Source organism: Thamnophis sirtalis, unplaced genomic scaffold (assembly GCF_051295495.1).
Source record: "Thamnophis sirtalis isolate CommonGarterSnake01/CBP01778 unplaced genomic scaffold, rThaSir2_p1.2 scaffold_1, whole genome shotgun sequence".
Classification (NCBI taxonomy): domain Eukaryota; kingdom Metazoa; phylum Chordata; class Lepidosauria; order Squamata; family Natricidae; genus Thamnophis; species Thamnophis sirtalis.
The window spans coordinates 48,993,906-49,015,616 of NW_028261381.1; the positions used below are offsets into that span (position 1 = coordinate 48,993,906).

General features: G+C 38.5%; 1 protein-coding gene across 2 annotated transcripts in view; it reads left to right on the top strand.

The window, feature by feature from the left end:
* Positions 1–21,711, top strand: part of ITGB5 (integrin subunit beta 5) — a 90,980-nt gene that overhangs the window by 9,255 nt on the left and 60,014 nt on the right. The window contains exons 2-4 of one of the 2 annotated variants that reach the window (XM_087711717.1): positions 6,533–6,618; positions 10,397–10,601; positions 15,290–15,539. In XM_087711717.1, the coding sequence (XP_087567843.1) occupies positions 6,533–6,618; positions 10,397–10,601; positions 15,290–15,539 (541 nt within the window). Of the gene's footprint in view, positions 1–6,532; positions 6,619–10,396; positions 10,602–15,289; positions 15,540–21,711 lie in introns of those variants that run through there. The other variant, XM_087711725.1, reaches the window with a different exon arrangement.

Here is a 21,711-nt window from a genome sequence, read left to right on the forward strand (position 1 = left end):
GATACTGTGCAGTCTATTAACACATTAAGTACTAGATCACAAATCACTGCCTGAAATTTGATTCAGAAGCTGAACATTTGACATATGCCATTACTTGATCAAAAATCTATCCAAATAACCATCCATGTAATTATTCATTCTTCGTGAAAACAAACTAATTGATGAATGTGACTTTCTATTTCTTGTCCTTCATCTACTTCACCTTCTAGCTTTCAAATCTACCATGTTCTAATCATCCTCCATAACTGCTAGTTATAAGAATTGATACTGGATTTGCCCCCACATCATAGTTCATCTTAAATCTGAATTTGTGGAATTCAGAATTCTATCAAAAGGCTTTCTGGGAATTCTATAAGTAACAAATTTGTTAAATAATTTTTCGTGTAACAAAAATAATAAATGAATTAAATTCTGGGAGTTTACATTATGATAGTCATGATGGTATAGATAAAGGGCATAATTGTCTGCCTTTAAATGCAGGACAAGAGTGGGAAAAGTGTGGAATGCTGTTTTCATAATCTTTATTTTGAAAAAAATATTTTATTCTCATTACGTAGTACTACCTTATTTTTTCGGTATTATTATTTGAAGAAATAATTCACATGTTAGCATTGCATATAAAATAAAAATGATAAAATGAGAGAAAGATGGATTTAGGCAGAGAGATGTTTGACCTGTTTTGTATACAGCATAGAAAATCACGCATGTTTTGCATTTAAGTGTATGTGACCTCTTTAAGAGTTGACACCAATGTGATGGCAGGTAATCAATATTTCACGTTTTATTTTAACCTTTTACTGCTAAGGTTGACATAGCAAAAATTATCCTAGAGTTTCCCATCATGTTCCACAAACCACATGACATTTGCTTATTGACTTTATTGATTTTCAAATTTTGTGGCCACCTTGACAACCCCTGTTGGCTTACAGATTTAAAAGAACGCAACTGTCTACATACAAGAACCAAAGGGCACTTATGAGCCAACCATAACAAAAAAAAAATACTCACCATCACCCTATCCTCAATGCTTGGGGAGATACTCAGGTTTTGAACTATTTCTTGAATTATGTAAAGATAGGAGTTATAAAAATCTTAGGGGAAGGGGGTAATATTGTTCCAGAGATAAGATGCTATGATAAAGTAAGTGCATTTTCTGGATCCTTCAAGATGACGTTCTTTAATTCAGAGGTCTTCAAACTTGGCAACTTTAAGTCTTGTGGACTTCAACTGCCAAAATTCTCCAGCCAGCTCTGGCAGTTGAAGTCCATAAGTCTTAAAGTTGCCAAGTTTTGGGACCCCTGCTTTAATTGATGGTACCCAGAGTTCAATCTGTCCTTCTTGATGGTATTGGATGGCTTGAAACTGTGGAGGATAACACAGACTTCATTGCTACGTAACATTTAGCTTGGATTTTGAAAACTGATTTGTTGAACAATGGCGTCATTTGCTTATGACAGTAACCCAACCTAGAGTAGGGAAAGAAATTCCCATAACATCGTCCAACAAGATGGAAGAACATTCTCTGGGAAAATTGTGAGACAGAACAGAAGAAAGAAATGGTCAGCATTGAGCAAAATAAAGAAGGCCAAAGAAGGAAGAATCTGTGCAGGCTAAGATAGCTTGAAAGCTACTACTTGAAATATTTGGCCCAAGTTAGTTGATTGCCTAAAATGTTTTTTTAAAATTGATGTCTGGAATTTTGTCCTCTGAAAATCTATTCTGCCTTCTCTGTAGATTCATATATTCTTCATCACATCTCCTAAATTCCAAAGTCAGCAGGTGATTAATTTTTTTCTTATCGCTTTAACACTTGTCTGGTTTACAAAAAGAAAACAGAACTGCTTGCTTCTTTCTTCCCACAGCTGCCATCAAAATGGAGCGCCCTATCAATAGAAAAGTAGGCATATATGATTTCTATCACACCTTCCTCTCTTTTTTCTCCCATCCAAAAACCTCTGTAGACCCATCTCTATAATCAAGTCAATGCATAGCTTTAAAAAAAATCCTCTTTTAGGTAAGTGTTTCCCAATGGTGTCAACTTTAAGACATATGGACTTCAACTACCAAAATTCTGCAAATTGAAGTCCACGCATCTTAGATGATTTAGAGAATTTAGCGTTCCACAGGTTGAACATGTCTTTAAGCACTCTATGGAGATTCTCAGCCACCCAGGTCATGATTGTCTTAAAGGTGCTTTTTCAAAAGGCAATTTGACTTTCTTCCTTTATTTTATTTGAAGACATTTTGCTTCTAATCCAAAAAGCTTCATCGATTCTGGCAGGATGATGGAGGATGACAGGAGTCTTCCATGTCCTCCCACTATCCTGCCAGAACCGATGAAGCTTCTTGGATGAGAAGCGAAATGTCTTCAAATAAAAACAAAAAAGAAAGTCCAGTTGCCTTTAAACGGTGTTTCCCAACCTTGCCAATTTTAAGTTGTATGGACCTGCAATTTCCAGAATTTTGGTAGCTGAAATCCACACGTCTTAAAGTTGACAATTTTCAAAACCATTTGATACAAAACTGCTGCTGGGGGAGCAGATTGTTATTTTTTCAAGTCTGTGGTGTGTGGGGTGTGGAATTTTCAATTCTCAAAGTGAATGATTCATCCAGACAACACCCATCTTTTGCATTTTGAAAAATCATCATAGGCTGCACAAGAACAGCAACACAAAAGTGTTATGAAGAGAAATTGAAATTCCTACCCAGATGAAATTGCAAATCTGTTTGAGCCACATCTAACCTGCCATTCAGTGTTACCCTTTCTTTTTTGCTCTTACTTATGGTTGCTGATGAGAAATTTTGGAGCCAAATCGGTTAATGCTTCTGTTGATCTTTTAAGAAGGATTTAATGGGATCGCCTCTAGTGTATGCAGTTATTACACTGACACTTTGGTATGAGAGAAAAGAAATCCGTTTGTAATCCAGCCTCAGGTCATTTTCTCTTTAGACTGCATAGCATGAATGCAGAGTCATTCCTTTGATTCCTTTACAGTAATGCGAATTCAGTGAGAACTGTAGCTCCCTTCCCATAATGCCTTTTTCCTTTTCTGCAATCATCATTGTTATAACTAGGCAATTTAAAGCAAGTTAATCCCTTTTTTATTCTCTGTTTGCTTTCCTATGTGGTCCAGTTTTATGCAATGGTTAAGATACCAGGTGAGAAACCATAAGACTCTGAGCTCTGGTACCACCTGTGGGAAGCCCACCCTGTCCCCCATCCCCCAGAAGAATGAAATATTTTGGGAAATATTTAAAAAGACAGAATATTATTTCCCTAAAGGAGAAATGGAGAAACATATTTTTAGAGGCAGAAAGCACCCCCCAGTCTTTCTTTATAGTCCGCAGCAGATGCCAGCACTTAAGGAGATAAAGAGCTTATTGAAAGAGGAAACCAACTAAATAAATGGCTTTATTCATAAGCAAAGCAAACATTGCAGGCAGAAATCTATTCAAGGCAAGATATTTCAAAACTTTTGCAGCACAACTAACAAAGGCAGAAGGGTAGGATTAGAAAACAACCCCTCACCCAAGATCCAACACAGGACAAAAGCCATTAGCCACAATAGGAATTTCCCAACACCCTTTCAGAACACAAGACCCTTCACCACCCCCAGAACAGCTGAAACTTCAAAAGTCACAGAAACCTATAAAGATCCATCCACTCTTTCAACCATTTGGTCAGCTGACCCAGAACCACAAACCCTGGTGGTTCTGTTCACCAATAAATGGACCTTCTGTCCAGTCAGCCTCCAGCCTCCATGTTGTTTCTAGCATCTTTCTCCCAGCTTGGAACTAAACGAGATGGATTTTTCTTCCAGCGTACCTGGGGCACAAAGCCAGTCAGATGACCTTGAGCTTTCTCAGTTGTTGGAAAACAGGCAAGGGCAAGCCACTTCCAAAATCTTGCAAAGAAAACTACAGGGACTTGTCCAGGAAGCTACCAGAAGTCAACACTAACACAAAGATATCAAATATGTATATGTACTTGTATATATCCAGAGTCTAGCTAGGAAGTGTCAAGATCTGTAATGGTAATAGCTCACTGCTGTGAGAGGGGGGGGGAGAGGGAGAGAGAGAATGAGAGAGAGGGAAAGAGAGAGGGAGAGAGAGAGAGAGAGAGAGAGAGAGAGAGAGAGAGAGAGCGAGCTTGGAGCTTGATTCATATCTCAGTTTTCAATGTGCCGTTATGTCAGAACCATGTATTCCATAACTCAAATGGAAATAATAGAATTTTACAAGTTTCAGCTATTGATGGATATGAATTCTCCTTGGTTTTAGCTGCAATGGTTAAAGCCAGTGGTGGGATAGAACTGGTTTGCACTGGTCCATTTAATTGTTAAATTACCCCCACCCCACCCACCCCCGCTATCAAAATGGATCCTGGGCACTGCACCGCAATGGAGAAAAGGGCAACGGAGCGGCCGGTGTGAGGGAAGGAGAAGGCCACTTTCCCTCTCCCTGTTCCTCCTCCTTCCCTTGTGTCTGGCCGCTACGTTTTCTGTTTCTCTATTGCAGTGCAGTGACCAGGATCCACTTGGTAATTTAACAACCGGTTCCCCCCGGGTCAGGTTGGCCATCATGGGAGGCTTGTCCTGCATGTGCAGTGAAACTGGAGGATGGAGATGGGCCACGCCTCCCATGACAGCCAACCTGACGCTGGGCGAACCAGTTGTTAAATTACTTGAATCCTACCACTGATTAAAGCTACTAGTTTAAATCTATATATTGCATGTCAAAGGACTAATTTAGGAGCCTCCAGCTCAGAAGGAAGAATAACCAAGAAGACAATATAACAAAGATGAATAAGGCATAATTGACCAGTAACCTCAAATTCAGAAAATGCTCTAAACAGCAGTATTTGTTTCATTAATTTTGCACAGAGAATAATAAAAGGGCAATGACTGTGTATATATAATACAATGTTTCTTACTAGAATCTAGTGTGTTGCCCTGTGAATATGATGGATTTATTTTAAGTATAAAAAGATTGCACAATAACTTGGAATGGCTACATTGTGTCTTAAAACCCAGACGTTTGAAAGGCTGCTTCTCCTTTATCAGTCTGCCAAGGCTTCAGCCCAGAGATAGACTTCCTTTTAGGGTTTAGGAATACATTTGGAATATTATTAAGGATTTGATGGCTGACCAAATCACTGCAATTTGATTGTATCTTTGCACAAATTGGGTGTCTTGCTAGATAGACATAATTAATTAAAAATTCAATTTGTCAGAAGGTGAACCAGCATCAGAAGTGGATTCCGGCAATCACTACTGCCGGTTCGCTGGTTGCTATGTGGCACGTGCATGCACAGTACAATAAAAATTGTTTTGCACATGCGCAGAAGCCAAAAAGAAAATGGTGGCGCCTATGGCACCACCCAGAGAACCGGTTCGAGGGTGTGGCAGTCTGGGTCACTGCTGGTTCCAGCAACCCAGGCCGCCACACTACTACCGGTTCGGTTGAACCGGTACAAACTGGTAGGAACCCACCACTGACTAGCATGTTCTCTATGAACACAATGGAGTATTTGAAGAGCCCAAAGAAATAGCTATAAATAAATAAACAAATAAATGTAATTTGCTACATACAGCTTGCTGTTTTGCACCTGGTATTAAAAAATATCTCTTTAAGCAGTCAACTTGGTAGGCCCCATAGGAGTTAGCTAGCTAAGAATATTTGAGTGACTGCATCTTTCTTTTGTCCATCCCTGCTTGAAGTATATAATGAAATGCCTTCCTGGTTACAGTCCTCAGACTTTGAAATGTCCTGCCTAAGGAGCTCAAGCTTATCTTTGTCCTTATTCTTTATTTTATAGGCATTGTTATTCAGATAGTGGATAAAAAAGGCCATTACATGCTATTTAACTTGTAAAATACAGGTAGTCCTTGACTTACAACAGTTCATTTAGTGACCAAAGTTACAACGGTACTGAAAAAAGTGACTTTTGACCATTTTTCACACTTATGACCATTGCAGCATCCCCATAGTCAGGTGATTTATATTTGAATACTTGACATCTGATTCACATTTATGACGGTGGTAGCATCCTGAGGTCAGACACCTGGCAACTGACTCCTATTTACGACAATTGCTATGACCCAGCGTCATGTGTTTACCTTTTGCGACCTTCTCACAAAGTCAATGGCGAAGCTTCATTGACTTCACAGCCCTGTTAACTAAATGTTAACTGCAGTGTTTCACTTGACAACAAGGTTGTACAATGGGGCAAAACTCACTTAACAAAGGTTTCATTTAGCAACATAAATTTTGGGCTAATTGTGGTTGTAAATCAAGCACTATCTGTAATATATATTTAATGTTTCCATTCACGTATCTTTTATTTTTTCTTATTATTGCTGTTATTTAGCCACCTTTGAACTTTGGAGAAGATAAATTTATCTCCTCTGTTGCGAAGTAAAACTTGTACGTGATGTTGATAGGTTACTTTTGTTCCAGGGCAGGAGCATTTAAAATCTCCATATATTTTTTTCTTGGGCTTTCTTTCAGTTTTTCTTTGTTTTCTTTAAAGGTCTCAGTGTTTGTTCAAGCGGCAATGCTACCTCCTGTGAAGAATGCTTGCTCATTCATCCCAAGTGTGCTTGGTGCTTTAAAGAGGTATGTTCCCCTTTCTTTCTCCCCAACAAAGTAAATTGCATCCTGGGTATTTCTAACCTCAGATTTCCCCCCTGCCCCCGCCAAGTTTTCACCCTTAAAGAAAAACATCGTAGGGTAGATACATCTTGTTCCTTAAGCTAAGATGCCTGACTTTTTAAATGTTATTTTGGCTCTGGCTTGGCTCATTTGGCCGCGGAGAGGTCTGTGGCATACGTGCCATAAATTTGACATTACCAGCCTAGGAGAATATTGGCTTTCTCCAAATCTTTGGCTTGGAGCCCCCTTGTAAGCAGCTAATGTTTAAGACAAGTGAGCCACTGGTGTGGGGACATCTAAAAGGCAAAAAATATTGGTGAGGATACAGTCATATTAAAATGAATTTATATTATTTTCTTGGCACAGAAAATGCAAGTGTTTTGAATAGCCCTGCCAACACAAATATTTATACAGAGATTGTTGTGGCCGCTCTTTTGGGAAAATCATCAGTAGTTCATGGTGAAGCATAGTCAAATCAGTTGTGAAGACTTTTCAAACTTGACTAGAGGTTAAAGGGCTGTTTTATATGAAATAATTCCTGAAGCCTACAGTAGTTTTTCATTTAAACATCCTCTTTGAATGATGCCACTGCCAATAACAGCAAGGCTTTTGAGCTAGGCTGGAAAAGTTGACTATCTTATACTAGCTATGAACAGTTGTAGGAGACATTCTAAATGTCTTCACCTCATTTTAACTCAAGTATTCATTATGCAGAGGAAAAATTAAGATACTGTATCCCACAAAATTATATACTTTTATTCATAAAAATGTCTCATGAAGTTTGGATTTTTGTGGAATAAAGTTTGGGTTTTAAAAAGCGCATCTAGCATCCAAGTTTCTAGGATACAATTTCCACAAGTTGCTGAATGGAAATATCTAACCCAGGGGCAGAGTTCTGCATCAATTAATCTTCCTTTCATTTGTAGCAAAGAAAAACTTTCTGGATAATGGGTTTTTGTTTTTCTCTGCTTTCCAAAAAGTTTCATTTGAAATGGTGCCATCAGAATACATGACTTTATGAAGATGTAAGAGACTCATAGTCTAATCACCTTTTGGCATGTTTATGATTTTCTGAATATGTTTCAAAAGCTAGATGCTTAATAATACAGGTAGTTCTCGATTTACAACAGTTCATTTAGTAACCATCTGAAGTTACAACGGTACTGAAAAAAGTGACTTAGGGCCATTTTTCACACATATGACCATTACAACATCCCCATGATCACGTGATTTACATTCAGATGCTTGACACCTGATTCACATTTATGACGGTTGTGGTGTCCTGAGGTCATGTGATCACCTTTTGCGAACTTCTCACAAGCAAAGTCAATGGGGAAGCCAGATTCACTTAATAACTGTGTGACTAATTTAACAACTGCAGTGATTCACTTAACAAATGTGGCAAGAAAAATCGAAAATGGGGCAAAATTCACTTAACAAATTTCTCACTTAGGAACATAAATTTTGGGCTCAATTGTGGTCGTAAGTTGAGGACTACCTCTACTGCACATGCAGAGATTCTTACGCTCTTTAATCTACAATTCAGAAGGAATACTTTTTGGGGAGAAAGGAAAAAGAAGAAATTTTAGGTATTCCTATTCAAGAACAGTTACCAATATAGTTAGACAATTATGTTATATGATTTTACCAATTTACCAGTTACCAATATAATTATACCTATATAATTTTGATCTAATGATAGAACTTTTTTAAAAACCAGTTCTAACAAAGGCTAATGAGCTTATGAAGCTTAGGCTCTAACAGGTTATACCAGTATTTCATGAAATAATTAGATGGTATTTTGATGAAAAACATACTTCATCTGAGATCCTTGGTTCTGGAGGCCTTTTTAGAAAAAAAAGAGATGAAAGCTTCCCTTATATTTCTGATTTCAGAGAAAAAACAGATGTGGTATATGGCAATGCCATGCTTTGGTGATATGCATCCCTTGAGGCTAAGATGTGAAAAAAGGAATGACATTCCAAGAAAAATGATTAAAGTAAATAAGTAATTTTAGAGCTGAATATTTTTATTACAAAATGATGAGTTTAAATCAGAAAATTCAAGAGCGGAGATTATAGCAGTGCTTATTGTGTTTTAAAAAATTGTGCTGGAAGAGGTGGAAAGGAGTACTCAGTGTCTGATGGGTGCCCTGTCTCTCTTTGTAATTTATAGATAGATGGAAAAATCAATAGACAATGTACACTTCTAGCTCATATTATGGATTAGCTAAATTTGGTAGAGCTATTTTACTTTCGTGGGTCTTCAGATTGCGAAATATTCTGCCTCTTCTGATATGAATAAAGTTAAAAATGCTTTGTTATTGAGCTGCTTAAAGTTTAAAATCAAAAAGAGATGTGCAACGACCTTCAAAACTCTACCAAATCTGTATCTCCAGGGTCTACAGGAAAATAAAGATGAGGAATTGTATCTGTGGATGTTTCTCTTAACTACCCTTTCCTAAACTGGCAAAACAGAGATATGTTGAAATTGCAGTGGGAAATTTTCAGGCAGCCTGATATTTATTTTTCTTAATTAAAACATATAGCGATGTGTACTTTTTCAAGGCTGAACTGGGCTCTAGAGAAGGCATTGCATGAAAGAATGTTGCACAATGACTCAGTTACCTGTTTATCTGTATTTTTAGACTACCAGACATCAAATGTTCCCAGGCAGTGCATTATATAGAAAACATAAAACAATACCCAAGGACACTAACATGAAAATAAGATAGCTAAATAAAATGCAGTTAGCACAAAAAAACAATAAGCAGCCAGAGCTAAGCAAGAGTGACCATCAGTCACAAATTCTACCTGCTGTCTGTGAAGCATGAATCTAGGATAACCCCAATCCCCGCCCATTCAGGGGAAACGACACTTCATCCAATAGTAGCACCTGATCAGAAAGAGTGCCATTCTGCAGAAAAAGGGCATTTCATCTGGCTATGGTTCATCTTCGGATGGTTCATTCTCTCCGTGCCTCAGCAAAACACCAAACCAAGAGCATCATTCAACAGCAGGGGTATCAAACTTGATTTCATTGAGGGCCGCATCAGGGTTGTGTTTGACCTTGGGGGCCCCGGGGGAGGGAGGCATGGCCAGCTTGATATCACCCATGTCAAGGGCACCTATGGTGGTCAATAAAATGAGGACCCAGATTGTTGGGGACAATATACTGACTTTGTAAACCACTTAGAGGGTGCTGTAAAGCACTATGAAGCAGTATATAAGTCTAAGTCAGAGGTGGGTTTCTACCTATTCGGTCCGGTTCAGCCGAATAGGTACTAACTCAGGTGGACACAGTTCTATGATCGGCGGCACCATCTTGATTTTCTGTTCTGCACATGTGCAGAACAATCTTCATATAAAAATATAATTTTTATTTGTTTTTTAATGTGCGCATGCTCAGATCATTTAAAATGAAAATGCGCATTCACATGGAGCACATTTTTTTTTACAACCGAACTGGTAGTAATGGCAGCCGGAACCCACCCCTGATCTAAGTGCTATTGCCGTTGCAATCCCCAACCAAGCTAATCACTGCATTTCATGCCAATCTGTAGGATGGTTCTAAGCCATGAACATGGAATACATTGAAAAGTTTCCTGATATGATCCCTTTGTAAAATAGTCACACTGAAATTATACAAGAGAGAAATGACTTTCTTGCTAATTCTCTTTTGCATCAGGATAGTTCTCGGGCAGACTGATGTACGCTTTCTCCATTCTTCTCTTCTCTTACAGGAATTTGACAACAAAAAAATCATCACTTCGAGGTGTGACTTTATTGAGAATCTCATTGCCAATGGTTGTGCAGGACATTTTGAGAGTACAAAAAGCAGTGTTAATATAGTTAAAAACCTTCCACTGAGCAGTAAGAGCTCTAGTGGGACTAATCCAGATGTGATCCAAATAATGCCTCAAAAGATCTCTCTGAATCTGCGGCCTGGTGAGTGTCACTGAGTGTTTCTCATCCTTTAGTTTAATTTAGACTAGGAGTTAATGTTCAGCAACATTTGGAAGCCCAGGTTCTCCACTCTTTTGAGACGAGGGAAGAACGCTGGACAGTTTGGCATTAAGGGAGCAAGTTGTGCCTTGTGTGTGCTCCTCATTCTTCTTCTATTTACATAATCTAGTGCTGGTAGCACAGTTTGTGTTTGAATTCTGAAGCCTGCAATGAAGGATTCTCAGTGAAGATCCAGTTGGTGCCCCACAACTGTGAGATGCTGCAAAATTGCCATAAATACAGCCATGTTGCTCAGTGCTCAAAGTTTGGTCATGTGACTGTGGGGTGCTGTGTGACCATCAGAACTTCAAATCTGCTTTGTATATAATCCCAAGGTGGATCCATGGTAACTTTGAATGGTTGCTAAATGACCAGTCATAAGTTAAATACTTGTAGTGGCTTTCTAACCATTATGGAGCAAATTGATAATATTTCATAGCTAAAAAGATGAGATCCAAGTTAGGCCAACTAATTTAAGTTTCTTGTAAGCCATTGTAAAGATAGAGTTGTCTTGATAAATTTTCTCACTCCTAGCTTATTTTCTGGCAGACCACCAGTAGACAGCATAAAAATCATAGTAATAAATAACTAAATAAATGAATAGACTATGATGATACAACTGTTTTACAGAGTTATCAAATTTGCTTTTTGAACTTTGAATATGTGAGATCAAAATTTGAAGAAACCTAAAGTTCGTAACTGACTCACTTCCAGAAATTTGAATTCCCACCCTCCAATCTTGAGAAATATCTTCCCCTTCCCTGTACTGCTCGAAACAACAAACATGTTTTGATTGTTTTGCCATTATGAATCTTGAAGTTCTGATCTAGAAACTAGAGACCTCCCTATTATTAGTTCCCTGCCAAGATGGAGTACAAAAGCTGGATATTTTACTGTGGAATTAATTGGCAGAAAGGAGACCTTGGTTGATTTTCAACACTGGCCTATACATATTTGGCCTTTCATTTTCATACTTTCTCAAAAGCACTTGGTAATGTAGCCAAAAGTCAAAATAAAATTTGAATTCATCAAACAGTTTTGTATGGAATGTTTGTGTTGTACAACAATTCAATCAAATGAGAGACAGAACAAATGTTTTTCTGCCTTGCGTCCCTCTCTTTCTGCAAATAAGCATGTACTAAGAGGTGAGCCATTTGTTATTTTTCTAGCTCGAGTTCATATGATGCCTCTCCTTGTGTATCTATCAAGAACTTTAACAGGGTTAAACCTAGCTTAGCATAAACCCACAAAGCCCTTTGAGGTTTTTTTCCTTTCCCACTACAAGTATAAATGCCTTGGATTTTCACATCAATTCAGTAATTTTATATTAGGCTTTAAAAAGCTTTCTGGGCAGTGGTAGGTAATTTTATCTTTTATGGTGATTTCTCATGTATTTATACTATTAATAAAGGTAGTGTTTGCCAATTTATGTCACCTCTCAGTCTCACTTGTCTAAATCTGTACATTCAAGAACTATACTTCTGAGTTATGGTTACATGTTTTTCAAAAGTTATAAGTTGCTTCCCTGTTCATCATCTGAATAAGGGTGCTTTTAAAGTAGATGTGACAACAAAGGGGTTCATAATATATGGGCAAAATAGTCAAATTAGATTTAAAACCATATTTTATAGCTCTCTATTAATAGGGACTCACATTTGATTCACAGTAAATTCATGCAATCGGAATCAGCCTCTGCGTGGTGCATGCTGATTTTCCTGGAGAATACATTTGCAAAGACAAAATAATTGTCCAATGGGAACAAACTCACGGTGCCGAAAGGGAGAGAACAGCTTTTTGTTCAGCTGAACTCCCTGTCACATCAATCATTTATGCTTTCTGAATCTTTAGGCAGCAAGTGAAATTCTTATACGGACAGAATTAGAGGATTATGTTCCTAGCAGAGAACCCAATGAAATCAAAATAGCATTAAAAGCAGAAGTCACAAAATGTGGAATTTAGAGAAAGTATAGCTGCAGAAACACACCACGTTCTGTGCCTACCTAAATGTTGCAGTGATTAATTTGTTGGTTGTGCTAATGAGAAATCTTGATCAAACCTTGCACTGACTTTCAGTTGTAGGGAAAACCTAAGGGCATTCACTTCAAGCCTAAAGTAACCTCCATTTTCCCTGACCTTGTAACCTTCTTCTGTGCTGTTCTCTCCCTCCTTTTCTTGACCTTCTTTATCCGTCCCTTCCATGAATGTCTTCACCCATATCTTTAATTTAGTCCCTTTCCTTCTATTTCCTCCTTCCATTTCAGACTCTGTCTATAGGGCCCTAGTTGGCCTTAGTTCCTGGATTAACAATTTAACAATTATTTTAAAATTAAACATTTTTATGGTCTTTTTCTCTTTCTCTCCCATCGTCACTTTACTTCCAGTGTCATCATTAACTGGAAATATGTGCGCATGGAAGAAACACTTTGTACCCCATTGTCTTCTGTGCACGTATAACTGAAATATTTCTGTCATTCTAAACCATATTTACAAAAGCTTTGCATACTTTAAGGAGAGAACAGTTCTGCTAGAGCTATCAGGGATTGCTTTAGTTATGAAATTGGTTTTCCTGTTTTGTTTGCTTTATTTTGTTTTTGTCTGGGAAGGGCTTGAAACTCCATGACCATTTATCGGTGAAAAATTCTGAAAAAAATGTCATCCCAAGTACATGAAAGCTCTTTGTCCTGGTTTCTGAACAGAAGGAGGATTACAACTGTAAACACCATAATCTCAGAGCTACATGCTTGGGTTGTGCAGCTGTTACTTAGACAAAATTATTTTTTACTGTTGCATCTTTATTCCTGGGCTTTATAATGCAAGCTGCAATAGGATGGAATTGAGGTTTCCAGGCCAAGTTCCTGTTTAGAAACAGCTCTTAATATAAGTCATATTTTACAAAGCCAGCAGAATATGCATTGCAATGTAAGGATGTTGACTTCCTCCTTAACTATTCTGAATTTTTTTCTCCCCCAGAAATAGCTGACTAATTAGGCTGTGGGTGTGGGTGTGAATTGTTTGCACTTGAGACTGCTTTTGATTTAGGAGTTCATAGTCTTCTTTGGGACAAGGGGTGATCTTGCCTTTTCAGTGGCATCCTGGGATAATATTATCAGGGCTGGATATTCATTCAGATTTAAAGTAGGTTTGGTGGTCAGTGTCTCTAATTTTTTTTCCATTTGATTATATTAAAAATTGCAATTTAGCAGCATATTTATGTCTTAAGGCAGGGGTGTCAAACTCGCAGCCCGCAGGCCGGTTGCGTCATAAGCTGCCCCTCCCCCTGCCTGGTTTAGCGAAGGGGGAAAAAGTTCTGATACATCAGATGACATCCCTGTGACGATGTGAGTTTGACACCCCTGTCTTAGGGAGTTGCCTGCTGTTTTAAATCCCAGGATGTATTTTTGCATTAAAATTTTACTCATGGAGCCAACTATGGTCTTTAACATGACTAATACATATTATTCTGTTGATATAATTCCCCATCCCCCTGTTTGAACTTTTGGGCAAGGCCATTGGGCGGGTAGTGCAAAGCAAACTTCAAATAGTCTCAGTTATTTGCCTTCCTGGTCCATAACACCCATCAGTTGGAGCAGCCCTAATGTATTTCTATATAATCTGTGCCCTAAATCCCCAAACACAGAATTTGAACATTTGTCAGAAAGAGGCCTTTGTGTGTATCTTTATCCAATCAGTGATAGCAGAGGAGTAGAGGCTTCTGTGTGAACGCATCTTCTTCACACAGAGGTTGGTGCTTTGCATATAAATGTGTAAGAGACTGGCTGCATTTAACATGCTATCATTCCAAAGGATTTTCACTGCTTCCTTCATCAGTATGAACCTTAGATAAAGAATTGCTGCCTAGGTCTACCACAGCCCAGCTATAGAGGTTTTCGGCAAAAAAAATGCCTGAGGAATGTCTTCTGCTTTCATTCTTTATTCTCACTTTCCCACCATTTGAAAGCTGCCCTTTTGGCAGCCTTAACTGAAGGAATGACTGACATGAGATTCATATAAAAGAAAGAATGCGGTGTAGATTTTGGAGGTGTCTATGCTGCAACAGGAAACTTTGTGCAGAAGTGTTCATATTTTAGCCAGGACACTGTGGCTATTTCCGGTGATAGGGAAGCTAAGAGGATGTTTTAGGGGAAGGGTGCCAAACTGGATTTCTTCAAGGGCAAGATCAACATTATAGTTCTCCGTGGGCCAGCCGGGGGGGGGGAGCGGGGGGGGGGAGAGAGACAGACATCTCCTGCAATAGTCAGCTGGCCAAAACATACAGCCCTCTGCCCCATTTTCAGCCTAGATGGCATCCTGCAGCACCGGCTAAAACAAGCCATGGGGAGACCGCACGGACGGCCCCCCGCACCTCATTTTTGCCCTCTCCGGCCTCCAGCAGCACTCTGCCAGCCAAAAATGGCCTGTGTGGCCTCTTTTGGGCAGCATAGGCACGGCAGACTGGTCCCTTGATATTTCCATGGCAGTCCTGTGGGCCAGATGTAAGCACCCTGCGGGGCGCATCTGGCCCACAGGCCTTGAGTTTGACACCTCTGTGTTAGGATCTGTGCCAAACCGAGGCCAAAATAAAACCTGTTCCTTTTGCTTATTAACTTGCCAATAATCATCTACCTCCACAGGTGACCCCGCCTCTTTCCACGTGCAGGTGCGACAGGTAGAGGATTATCCCGTAGATCTGTACTATCTGATGGATCTCTCCCTCTCCATGAAGGATGATCTGGACACCATTCGGAACTTGGGAACTAAGCTGGCTGAAGAAATGGGAAAGCTCACCAGCAATTTCCGGCTTGGTTTTGGGTCTTTTGTAGACAAGAACATTTCTCCCTTCTCCTATACGGCCCCAAGATACCAGAATAACCCCTGCACTGGGTAAGCAACAGCCTTGGGGTTGTTTTCACAAGAAATGCCAAATATATGTATCGCATTGAGCAACAGCTGGTCAACTTTGTTCATCAGTTTTCAAAATTGTTTCCAAGTAAGCATAACACATAAATATTTGTGGTAATTCTAGGATTTTTTCCCCATTCAGAATATTGATATTGGCATTAATATTTTTTTCTTTCCTGGAGTGATCTCACTTTTTAAAATTACATTAATGTAAATAAATGTTGGGGAGTTGAAATCAGATTCATAGTGTTCTTAAAAATATTATTTGCTGTGTTCTTATATAGATCAGTTGTGCAGGAAAGAATGGATCTTTGGAACCTGGACGGTTAAATATGTCTAATCAGATCGTTTGCTTGAAACCTGGAAGAGAAAATAACTCTAAGAACTGCCTGGGATGCTAACAGAATTCTATATTTCTGTATGAATTCTGTATGAGTAGATCCTGTATGAATCTTAATTTTTATATGAATTGATTTCTAATTATGGAACAAATCTTTTTTCAAAATCTTGTGGTTTTGTTTTTTTTAAAGTACAGATACTTGACTTAAAACCATTCATTTAGTGACCATTCAAAGTTACAAGAGCACTGAAAAAAGCGCCTTTTGTTTTGTTTAGACAGTGTATGACTATTGTAGCATCCCTAAGGTCACATGATCAAAATTCAGACACTTGGCAACTGGCATGTATTTATGACAGTTGTAGTATCCTGGGGTCGTGATCACATTTTGCAACTTACTGACAAGCAAAGTCAATGGAGAAGCCAGATTCACTTAACAACTGTGTTACTAATTGCAGTGATTCACTTAACAACTGTGGCTTGAAAGGTCATAAAATGGGGCAAAACCTACTGAACAACTCTTGTTTAGCAATGGAAATTTTGAACTCAATTGTGGTTGTAAGTTGAAGACTGAGTAACACATCTCCTAATGTAGGTCCTTTGATCCGTAAACAATGGTATTCTAATATTAGTAGGACAACAAGCAAAGCTGTGGATATTAACAGGAGATTACTATAACGACATAGAAAATTGGTCACAGATTGGTCATGGATTCGTAACTGGGGGACCAACCGTACTCAACATGTAATCTTCAACGGAACTGCATCTTCATGAAGGGAAGTATGCAGTGGAGTACCTCAGGGCTCTGTTTTGGGCCAGGTAATCTTCAACATTTTCATCAATTATTTGGATGAGGGAATAAATGGGGAACTCATCAAATTTGCAGATGACACCAAGCTGGCAGGAATAGCCAACACTCCAGAAGATAGGCTAAAGATACAGAAGGATCTTGACAAACTTGAACATTGGGCACTATCTAATAAAATGAAATTCAATGGTGAAAAGAGTAAGGTTCTACATTTAGGCATCAAAAACGAAATGCACAGGTACAGTATAGGTGGTACCCTGATTAGGGGACTGGAGACTAAAACATATGAAGAACGGTTGCAGGAACTGGGTATGTCTAGTTTAATAGAAAGAAGGACTAGGGGAGACATGATAGCAGTGTTCCAATATCTCAGGATACGAAGTGGGAGTCAAACTATTTTCCAAGGCACCTGAGGGTAGAACAAGAAGCAATGGGTGAAAACTAATCAAGGAGAGAAGCAACTAAGAACTGAGGAGAAATTTCCTGACAGTTAGAACAATTAATCAGTGGAACAGCTTGCTTCCAGAAGTTGTGAATGCCCCAACACTGGAAGTCTTTAAGAAGATGTTGGATAGCCATTTGTCTGAAATGATATAGGGTTTCCTGCCTAGGCAGGGGGTTGGACTAGAAGACCTCCAAGGTCCCTTCCAACTCTGCTATTGTATTGTATTGGTCACATCCTTCAAGCTGCTGTCACTCATCTTGCTTTTGTATAACAGAATTATGCCTCATATCTCTACTAGTACCTTATGTACCCATTATTATCTTCGATGAAGACTTACAGATGATGGCCAAACCATTGGTAGAAGTATAACTACTTATAGATATGTCCACCGTACCTTACTTTTGCTGTTAATTGCTTAATGTCTATTCATTTACTTTGCAAACCTATCATTTATCTGCTCCACATCCAAAACTGAATTTCTACAGCAATGTTGGTTCTGAAGAAGAGGAAAAAGACAAATGAACCTGAACTCATCAACTTAGTTCACTAAGAAATGGTTCACTAAGATGTCTGTATGTCTTTTTAATGTAAGCTTTAAAATTCTCTCTATTTAAAGATTTGTTATATCTCTCTTTAAAGATTCTTATACCGTCAGCAAGAAATAGCTGCTTTCAAGATCTGCAACCAGTTAAGAAAATAATTTCTCAGTCCTGCAATGTAAACTAAGTATATTTGAAACAATTTTTACTTAAGAAAGCATGTTTAAGACTTCAACCCTAGTTGTAGGCCCATGGATCAGTTCTGTTGTATTTCTGAAGCATTCTCTTTCCACGGACTCTTGCTATTTATAACAAAGAGGTTTTATCCACTTTTAAATAAGGTTGGGCATAAGGGACACTACCTCATTGCTGAAATGAAATGGGCAACAAATGAATACTTGGCTCTAGAACTGAAGCTTTTTGCATGGAAGGTTGCTTTGTGTCACTCAAATCAGTAGCTATTAAGCACTGCTCATCCTCTTTGAACGCTGATGCACACAGCTATAGAGGACACCAGATCCTACAATTTCTTTGACTCAGTATTGCTGAAAAGCAATGCAGTATGCCTGTTTGTTTTCCTTGCTCTTAGGAATCTTCTGTCAAAATTCTGAAACAGTAGGACAGCACCGTAAAATTTTAGGGGCTGAAAAAGATTTCTAAGATTATCTGCTCTGAGATTAAAAAAAAAAAAAACCTTTGCATTTTAACATTTATTTATTTGCTTATTTCCTTTGTATTTCATTCTCAAAGGCTTTGGGCAGCTAACAATCAAGACCCACCTAAAACAAAAAGTCAAATAACAATCCCACCAATTAAATAAACAGAATTGACAATATCAAAATAATAAATAGAACATATGTGAAATTCTAAGCTTCCCTTATGACAATGTTTCTCAAACTTGACTGTGGATTTCAACCCCTAGAGTTGAAGTCCACAGATCTCCAAGTTGCCATGATTGAGAAACACTGCCTTATGATATTCTCTTCTCCTGTGCCAGATGGAACAACCTATAATAAATCATATACAACAACCATTTTGGAAGTTTAGATAATTACATATTGCAAAACATCTTTGCAATAAAAGAGGTTGGGTTATATGTTACATATTAGAAACCAGTTTACAGGGAGGTAAATTCCTAAACAAACTTGAGCCAATTTTAATTAGAACAATGCTTCTACTACGATATGTAATGCAATTATTTGAAGATATACCAGAGGACTGTCTGAGATATTCAAAGCTTACACCCCAAAGATTACACCCCAAAGATTATACTCCAGGGTTCTGAAGGAACTGGCAGACGAGATCTCAGAACCACTGAACTATATCTTTCAGAGATCCTGGAGCACCGGAGAACTACCAGAAGACTGAAAAAGAGCTGATGTGGTTCCCATCTTCAAAAAAGGAAAAAAAAAACAGATCCAGGAAACTACAGACCTATCAGCCTGACCTCAATACCAGGAAAGATTCTGGAAAAGATAATCAAGCAACGAATTAGCGAACACCTAGAAGCAAACAAAATAATAGCCAAAACCCAACATAGGTTTGTCAAAAACAGATCATGCCAGACTAATCTTATTGCATTCTTTGATAGTGTGACAAAATTAGTGGACCAGAGGAATGCCATTGATATAGTTTACTTGGACTTCAGTAAGGCATTTGATAAGATAGAACATAATTTACTATTAGATAAAGTAGAAGAATGTGGGTTAGACAGCATTACCATCAGATGGATTTGTAACTGGCTGATCAACTGCACTCAACATGTAGTCCTCAATGGAACTGCATCTTCATGGAGGGAAGTATGCAGTGGAGTACCCCAAGGCTCTGTTTTGGGCCCAGTACTTTTCAACATCTTCATCAATGATTTGGATGAGGGAATAAATGGGGAACTCATCAAATTTGCAGATGACACTAAGCTGGCAGGAATAGCCAACACTCCAGAAGATAGGCTAAAGATACAGAAGGATCTTGACAAACTTGAACATTGGGCACTATCTAATAAAATGAAATTCAATGGTGAAAAGAGTAAGGTTCTACATTTAGGGAACAAAAACGAAATGCACAGGTACAGTATAGGTGGTACCTTGCTCAACAGTAGTAACTGTGAAATGGATTTTGGAGTCTTAGTGGACAACCATTTAAATATGAGCCAGCAGTGTGCAACAGCTACCAAAAAAGCCAACACAGTTCTAGGCTGCATAAACAGAGGGATAGAATCAAGATCACATGAAGTGTTAATACCACTTTATAATGCCTTGTAAGGCCACACTTGGAATACTGCATTCAGTTTTGGTCACAATGGTGTAGAAAAGATGTGGAGACTCTAGAAAGAGTGCAGAGAAGAGCAACAAAGTTGATTAGGGGACTGGAGACTAAAACATATGAAGAACGGTTGCGGGAACTGGGTATGTCTAGTTTAATAGAAAGAAGCATTGGGGGAGACATGATAGCAGTGTTCCAATATCTCAGGGGTTGCCACAAATGAAGAGGGAGTCAAATTAATTTCCAAGACACCTGGGAGTAGAACAAGAAGCAATGGGTGAAAACTAATCAAGGAGAGAAGCAACTAAGAACTGAGGAGAAATTTCCTGACAGTTAGAACAATTAATCAGTGGAACAGCTTGCCTCCAGAAGTTGTGAATGCCCCAACACTGGAAGTCTTTAAGAAGATGTTGGATAGCCATTTGTCTGAAATGATATAGGGTTTCCTGCCTAGGCAGGGGGTTGGACTAGAAGACCTCCAAGGTCCCTTCCAACTCTGCTATTGTATTGTATTGTATTGGTCACATCCTTCAAGCTGCTGTCACTCATCTTGCTTTTGTATAACAGAATTATGCCTCATATCTCTACTAGTACCTTATGTACCCATTATTATCTTCGATGAAGACTTACAGATGATGGCCAAACCATTGGTAGAAGTATAACTACTTATAGATATGTCCACCGTACCTTACTTTTGCTGTTAATTGCTTGAAACTGTATAGGGTTTCCTGCCTAGGCAGGGTTTGGACTAGAAGACTTCCAAGGTCCCTTCCAACTCTGCTATTGTATCATTGTATTAAGCGCCTCCTTCTTAGGCTTCTACAAAAATCATATTTTCATTTGGCCAAGTTATATTTAAAATTTGCTTCTGGAATAGTTTAGTTTGCAAATAGAGAGTTCAAGAAGAGCCAACCTGGATCAGACCAAGACCTATCTGTTTCTGTTTCTACAATGGCTAGCTCTTTAAAAAAAGTCAGAAAGCCATGGATTCGTCAAAACAACATGCAAAATATTTCTTGGAACATTGTGTTTTGGTCAAAGTACTTCAATAACAATAGGACCATTAGCAGTTCGTAGGAGATCACAATTAATCCTGGTGTGTTGACTGGAATCCTCTGTCATAATTCAAGGAACGACTGGCCCTACCAGTGGATGAATCTTGCCTTAAGTACCAAGTATTGAGCATTATGAAACAGGAGAAAATGATTCCTCTTGAAGAAAAGATTCAATGTTTTGTGGCATCTCCTAGGATGCATCATGAAAGGGTGATACTGAAGCAATATTTTAAAAGACTGACTCTGATGTTTATTCCATGTTTTGTATATGCTTGGTTGGGGTGTCGACCAGCTTCTGGCATGCTTTGAAGAGCAAGTCACTCTTTCTTTATGGTGGAATCTTGCTTAACTGCTGAATCAGCACCTTCATATTATATTATTAGTACAGCACTCAAACAGGTTCTTCGAGTTGCCAGCTTTTCTTCTGCAGATTGTACGCTAAGATTCAGAATTACAGTCTTGTGGAAGGTCTGAGGACTCCTGTGCCTACTTGTAAGAGAAAGGAAGATTAATGCAAAATATTTTTTTATGGTGTAAAACTGGTGATACACAAAACGAATTTATTTTAACCATCATTATTTTTCAGTTTTGCTTTTCAAATGGAGAATTAGGTTTATTTAAATTACTATTAGTAGATCTCAGCATTTTTCAAATTGTAAAGCTTTATGTAAAAGAAGGACGACTCAAACATTCCTTACTGCAATGATC